Genomic DNA, 7,368 nt, shown 5'->3' with positions numbered 1-7,368 from the left:
GCAGATACGGGACACAACGGCAGATACGGGACACAGCGGCAGGTAGGTAGATAAATATGAGATAGATTTTCATGACATTAATTGCCTTGAGTACGTGTATTAACCTAATAAATAACTTTAAAAAATGACGTGGGGTCCCCCCTTATTTTGGATAACCAGTCCAGACTGGGAAGGTCCATGGATATTGGCCCCTGCACAGCCTAAAAATACAAGTCTGCAGCTGCCCCAGAATTGGGGCATCCATTAAATGCGCCAATTCGGGCACTTTGCTCAGCTCTTCTCAATTGCACTGGTGCAGTGGCAATCAAGGTAATAGTTTATGAGGTTGATGTCAGCTTTGTAGTGTCAGCTGGCACCAAGCCAAGGGGGGCAGTAATTAAGAGGTGTCTATCAGACACCCCCATTACTAAACCAATAATATAAAAAAAAACACAGTAAAAAAAAAAAAGTTTTGGGTGTTTTTTTTATTTTTATAAATGAAACACTTCCCCACACCTCGTTTACCAATTTATTAAAAAGAAAAAAACAAATCAAAACATGAAGATCTGACGTAATCTAACGAATCTGAAGCAGTCCAAAATTGGGAACCTGAATGGAATAAAAAGAGAGTTAATTTAATAAAAACAAGAAACACTCGCTCATTCACCAATTTATTATGAAAAACAAAACAAAACCAAACACCTGCATCTTGACGTAATCCATCGCGATCCCACGACTTCCAGCGATTCTGTACAGCAACCTATGGAGCGCCGTTCTGAGAACGATGCTTCATAGGTCACTCCTAGTCAGGTCTCACAAGCAATGACATTACTGACGTCATCGCTTGTGAGACATGGCCGGGAGTGACCTATGAAGCATCGTTCTCAGAACGGCGCTCCATAGGTTGCTGTACAGAATCGCTGCACGCTGTGGGATTGCGATGGATTACTTCAGAGCTGCAGGGATTTTCTGTCATAAAATGGTGAATGAGGGAGTGTTTTTATTACTTTACCTCTCTTTATGACTTTAAGGCTCCCATTCATGGACTATGTCGGATCTTGTTTGTTTTTTTTTCTTTTTAATAAATTTAATAAATTGGTAAATGGAGGTGTGGGGGAGGGTTAAAAAAAAAAAAAAACACACGAAAAAATAGCCTATTACTGGATTAGTAATGGGGGTATGTGATAGAAGCCTCTCTAATACTAACCTCTGATGTCAGCTGACACTACAAAACTGACATCAACCCCATAAACTATTACCACAATAGCTAATCAGTAAGAGTGGGACAAAGTGCCCAGAATGGTGCATCTAATGGGTACGGCAATTCTGGGGCAGCTAATGGCTTGTATTTTTAGGCCAGGAAGGGAAGAACCTAGGAACTTTCCCGCCTGAAAATTTCAGCCAGCAGCTGTCTGCTTTATTAGGGCTGGTTATCAAAAATAAGGGGACCCCACGTCATTTTTTTAAAAATGCACTTTACTACACATGTCCTGTTTTTTAACTGTGGATTTACCGCATCTAATGCAAGTCTGAGGAAAGTCTGCACAGAAGACTGAGCGTTCCAGAAAGAGAAATTGACATGCTGCAGCTTGGAAACCCACACAGCAGGCGAGTTTATGCAGCACATAAAAGAAGCACAGTGGGCATGAGATTTCTATTAAACCCATACACTGTGCTTGTACGGTACGACGCAACGTTTTGGACGCAGCGAAAATATGCTGCGTCAAAAACGCTACTATTCTTGATCGTGGGCACACGGCCTCACTGTGCAGACAATCTTTCCAGCTATTATGGATTTATCTGTAAAAAAGCTTGGTGACTGTTTCTAATAACTAAAAGAACTGTGAACGTGCACACCTTACTATAATACAGGTAGGATCTTAAAATTAATGCAAGTAACCTAACACAACTGTTTACTAGGTGAACCATATAATGTGCTTTATGTATATTTATACACACTGCGGTCCCCAAGGTGATGTCCTCAATATAGGCTGTTTAGATTGTATTTTACATTGCAAGTATGCACTTGCAGTATAGGTATGTAACCAACTATTAAATGGTTATTTCCATCTTCATAGATTGCTAGTAATAATCACTTTGGCAGTTTACTGACATTCTTGAGTTACTAACACTTTTCTTTACAGCTTGTTGACCAGGTAACCGACTTCTGCTGCTGTCTAACTTGTAAGCATGACGCTGAGGTTGGCTGGGATTAAAGCACCACGCTGGCGTTTTTTTTCCTTTACTTATCTATTTTGGCACTGAAGTGGTATTGCTAATGCATGTTCCCTGCCCCCATTAAAATTACCAGTTGCTGTCTTCAGCTGTTCCCGACGCCACTCCGGTCCTCCACCATCAACTGGCTGACTGGAAGTCAGATGGCAGCTAGAAAGTATAATACTAGAAGAAGGGAACTTAGATCAGTGACACCACTCCAGAAGTAAAAAAAAAAAAAAGCCAGCACCTCTGAAGCTTTAAAAGGTAGCAGCGCGCTCCAGCAAGTTTGGTGGGCTTCAAAACAGTGTTTTCAGGCTCAATATGGACAGCTTATCAGTAGGGATGAGTGAATAGCTTTGGATAAGTCCTTATGCGAACAGCTATTAGGATATGTGCACACGTCAGGATTTCTTGCAGAAATTTCCTGAAGAAAACCGGAAATTTTCTGCAAGAAATCCACATTTTTGTTTTGCGTTTTTTTCCCTTTTTTTTAGCATTTTGCAAGCGAAATTAGCTTGCAGAATGCTAAAGTTTTCCAAGCGATCTGTAGCATCGCTTGGAAAACTGACTGACAGGTTGGTCACACTTGTCAAACATAGTGTTTGACAAGTGTGACCAACATTTTACTATAGATGCTGCCTATGCAGCATCAATAGTAAAAGATAGAATGTTTAAAAATAATTTAAAAAAATGGTTATACTCACCTGCAGACAGCCGATCTCCTCAGCGGCGTCCGTTCCTATAGATGGTGTGTGTGTGCAGGACCTTCGATGACATCGCGGTCACGTGAGCGGTCACATGAGCGGTCATGCGAGCAATCACAAGACCGCGACGTCATCGCAGGTCCTTCACCACACCATCTATAGGAACGGAAGCGGCAGCGTGCACCGATGAGAGGCGGGAAGACTGCGGGGGCCATCGAAGGTGAGTATATGACTATTTTTTATTTTAATTCTTTTTTTTTACCAATTATATGGTGCCCAGTCTGTGGAGGAGAGTCTCCTCTCCTCCACCCTGGGTACCAACCGCACATAATCTGCTTACTTCCCGCATGGTGTGCACAGCCCCGTGCGGGAAGTAAGCAGATCAATGCATTCCTAGGTGTGCGGAATCCCCGCAATTCCACAAATTTAATGAACATGTTGCTTTTTTTTCCGCGATGCGATTTTTTCGCGGAAAAAAAATGCAACATTTGCACAAAAAGTGCGGAATACCCTGAAAATAATGGGAGGCATATGTTAGCGTTTTTTTCACGTTTTTATCACGTTTTTATAGCGAAAAAAACGCGAAAAATACTGAACGTGTGCACATGGCCTTACTCTTACCAAATAGCTGCATTGGGAACCCAGATACCTGGAGCGCTCCTGATAATCAGCTCTTCGGCGCTGCAGCTGCATGTGTCGCGGCTGTGTGGCAGTCACAACAAACAGGCTATCCATGCATATGTTGTGACTGTCACACAGCACATGCAGCTGCAGTGCCGAACAGATGATTATCAGCAGTGCTACAGGTATCCGGGATCCTGATGCAGCTATTTGGTAATTGCTATAGCTACTCAGATAAGGACTTATCCGAAGCTATTTGCTCATCCCTACTTATCAGCATTGTGCATGTCCGGCAGTCTAGCAGTGGTCTTCAGTCTCAGAAACCAGGGGAGGACTTCTTGCTGATGCAGCCAGTGCAACTGCAGGAACAGGGCCTGGAGGTGGAGGGGAGACCCCTGACACCAGTGCTGTTTCAGCTGGATGTCCTAGGATGCCCAAAAAAATGATGAAGGACAGCATCCAATCCAGGTGAAAAAACACTTCTTTTATTGTGCCAAGTGCAACGTTTCAACCATCAAAGGTCTTTTTCAAGCATGCTTGAAAAAGACCTTTGATGGTTGAAACGTTGCACTTGGCACAATAAAAGAAGTGTTTTTTCACCTGGATTGGATGCTGTCCATCATTTTTTTGGGTATGTACACTTCCACTTTGGTCCGTGGGACTAGGACGGGCATCCCATTGCCAGTTGTGCTGTCAGCTACTCTCTGAATTTCAAATTGTCCTAGGATGCCCAGTCAGCTGAAATGTATTGGGGCACATGGCACCTGCCGGCTCTCTGCACTGCAATAAATGCCGCCGGACAATCAGAAGCTGGCAGCAGACGTTGGCATACCAGTGACTAGGGGTGCTTAGCAGTGACATGTGCCATGGAGAGAACAAAGTCACCTGCTGGCTCCTGTGCCAGATATAGAAGAGGACCACATTTGGCTTCGGAACTGGGGGAAGGAAAGCAAATGTGTTTTGGGTTTTTTTTTGTGCTAGAAAATCTCCGCAGACTGTCAGCCTCCTGCCACCCGGTTATCCAAGACGACGACTGTTCTGTCTACGCCACTTCCATCACGTCCCGCCATTCAGCCATCCGTACCTCTGGACAATGCCAGTACCACCGGTGCCTGCTCCTACCCGTACACCCCGAACCCACCGGTCAGCTCCACGACATCTGCTAACCCTGCTTGTCTGTCTGTCCCGGTGGGACAGCTGCCACGTGTCCGGGGTCTAACTGGAGGTAGCACCCATGTCCTCCAGGCATTCCATTCTGAGCCCACTCGAGGGGACTTGCTACAGGTGTCTGGGGCTCACGTAGTCACGCCCCCTTCGGAGCCCCCCAGATCATCGTCCCGAGGTTCCACAGATTTAATAATAAAAACGAATGTGAACTTCACCACCTGTGCCTCCGCTTCCATTCTTTACACCTCCTATCCACAGAAAAAGGGCAGGGAAGGGGACCGGGATGAGGCCCACCTAGCCCTGGGAAGGGGACCACAAAGGGGACCCGGAGAGGGCCCATTAACCCCAGGAAGGGGACCAAGATGAAGGACATGATTACATGCTGGCGAACACGTACGTACGTACGTACGTGCATGCGGGCGTACACAGGACAGGGACTAAGACTATGTGCACACGTTCAGGATTTGCAGCAGAAAATTCTGCTGCAAATGCTGATGTGTTGCCAGGAAAACCGCTGGTCAAAATACTTGTTTTTTCACATGCTTTTATGTTGTGCATTTTTCCCCAGAATGCGTGAAATATGCTGTAAAAATGTTGCAAGAATTGACATCATGTCGAAAATTAAAATCTTTTAGGGTATGTGCACACGCTGCGGATTTTGCTGCGGATCCGCTGCGGATTTGACGCTGCGGATCCGCAGCAGTTTTCCCAAAGTTTACAGTACCATGTAAACCTATGGGAAAAAAACCCCGCTGTGCACATGCTGCGGAAAAATCCGTGCGGAAACGCAGCGGATTATTTTCCGCAGCATGTCAATTCTTTCTGCGGATTGCGCAGCGGTTTCCAACCTGCACCAATAGGAAAGTGCAGTTGAAAACCCGCAGAGGAATCCGCAGAAGAAACCGCGATGAAATCCGCAGTGAAAACCGCAGTGGTTTTGCACTGCGGATTTTCCAAATCCGCTGCGGAAAAATCCACAGCAGAATCCGCAAAGTGTGCACATACCCTTGATCTGCCCCCCCCAAAAAAAATAAGCAGTGTGTATGAGAATTTAGAAATCTCATTCACTTACCTTTTACTATAAAACAAATTTGTGAACACAAAAAGGAATAAAAACGCAATGAGTGCACAAACCCATGAAATGAATTTGGGGGAAGGGGCGAGAGGGAGACCGATTAATTTTATATCTATTGGGCAGAGGAAATTATAGTTAATGGAGGGCACAGTGATGCGTATCACTTTATACTATATGAACGGTGCAGCGCTAATATATATTAATGGTGGGGTACATATTTATGTTATACACAGCACCATCCCATCATTACATTGTATCATCTCTTGTTATGTACAGCACCATCCCTTATTACATAATATAATTTCTCATTATGTATGACACCGTCCCTTATCATATAGCATCCTCTGTTCTGTACAGTGCTGTCCTATCGTTACATAGTACTATCTCTTGCTATGTATACCACTGTCTCTTACATAACGTATTATTAATTTGTTATTCACAGAGCTCTCTTTATTATATAGTCCTCTCTCTTATTAGATATAAAATGACTGCTGATGGAGCAGACGGTGGCCAGACAGCCAGTCCATCAGCTCCTCCATTAGAAAAGAGGCTTTCCCATGCGCCATCATTGCATTATATATCTAACAAGAAATGACGGTATGTAATAAAGACAGGGCTCTATATAATCCGGTATGTAAGGGACGGTGCTGCACATAATAAAGGAGACTGTAATAAGGGAAAGCAATATACATAATAAGACTATGTAAGATTATGACTATGTATATGATTAAGACTAGGTATATATGTGTGGCTCTATAAATATATGTGTATGTAACTTTGTCTTCATATAAGGAGGGGGCCTCAGACATTTCTTGCACAGGGGCCCCAGGCTGTCAGTAGAATAAGCAGGAAACTGCTGGGCTTCCCAGTCACCCCCTGACAGCAGCCCATCGGTAATGGCGTCCTGCAGGACACACACAGGGTGCCTCCGCCGCAGACCCCAAGTCTCCGCACTCACTGACAGCACCGCCCCGCACTTACCCGGTTCTGGTACAAGCAGACGTTCCCGAACCCCCCGGTACCGAGCCGGTCCTTCATGTCCCACGGACCGCACACTGTTCCCTGCTGGATGGGAGGACGCTCCATGATCGGTACAGACACCTATACGAGGACTTCCGCCTCCTTCAGATACTTCCGATCACCTGTCAGCCCATTTCCACCAATCACTTCCGGTCTGTAGGGTCTCCTGAGCAGCATAGGGAGTCACGTGTTCCCCAGATGCAGTCCTGGTCTCGTTTCTACCACTGTGCACGCCTCCTTGCCTGTTTGGGGGCGTGAAACAAGACGTCATCAGTATGACACTTTTTTTTCATCCTATTTTTCTTAACTTAACTGCCTCTGCTGCTTCACGGAGGATGTCGGATGTATTGTCATGTGCGCTGCCGGCGCTGGTTTCTGCTACTAGTGAGTATTGTTTATGTGGCCGCCTATGTGTTGGGGAAGGATTGCTCTTATCATTTGTGGAGGATGTGACCCTGGGAAGAGTCCTGCTCCGTGGATGCTGGATGTAAGCAGATCCTGCCAGCAGAGGCCACCACAGAGCAGGGCTGGGGAGCGGCGGCGGTGTGGGTGCGCAGGGGAGCGGCGGCGGTGTGGGTGCGCAGG

At 45.6% G+C, this 7,368-nt stretch overlaps 2 protein-coding genes across 4 annotated transcripts in view; one reads left to right on the top strand and one right to left on the bottom strand.

The window, feature by feature from the left end:
* CHUK (component of inhibitor of nuclear factor kappa B kinase complex) overlaps window positions 1-6,999 on the bottom strand; it is a 192,203-nt gene extending 185,204 nt beyond the window's left edge. Inside the window, exon 1 of one of the 2 annotated variants that reach the window (XM_077250778.1) lies at window positions 6,745-6,999. In XM_077250778.1, coding sequence (XP_077106893.1) covers window positions 6,745-6,849 — 105 coding nt within the window. In that variant the 5' untranslated portion in view covers window positions 6,850-6,999. The remainder of the gene's footprint in view (window positions 1-6,744) is intronic. The other variant, XM_077250779.1, reaches the window with a different exon arrangement.
* A 2-nt stretch (window positions 7,000-7,001) lies between these two features.
* LOC143764801 (uncharacterized) overlaps window positions 7,002-7,368 on the top strand; it is a 743,861-nt gene continuing 743,494 nt past the window's right edge. Inside the window, exon 1 of one of the 2 annotated variants that reach the window (XM_077250780.1) lies at window positions 7,002-7,167. The gene's annotated coding sequence lies outside the window, so the exon portion shown is untranslated. The remainder of the gene's footprint in view (window positions 7,168-7,368) is intronic. The other variant, XR_013213271.1, reaches the window with a different exon arrangement.

The sequence above is a fragment of the Ranitomeya variabilis genome, chromosome 4 (genome assembly GCF_051348905.1).
Source record: "Ranitomeya variabilis isolate aRanVar5 chromosome 4, aRanVar5.hap1, whole genome shotgun sequence".
NCBI classification, from domain to species: Eukaryota; Metazoa; Chordata; class Amphibia; order Anura; family Dendrobatidae; genus Ranitomeya; species Ranitomeya variabilis.
The sequence above is the reverse complement of the archived record's forward strand: the minus strand, read 5'-3'. Positions and strand labels throughout refer to the sequence as shown.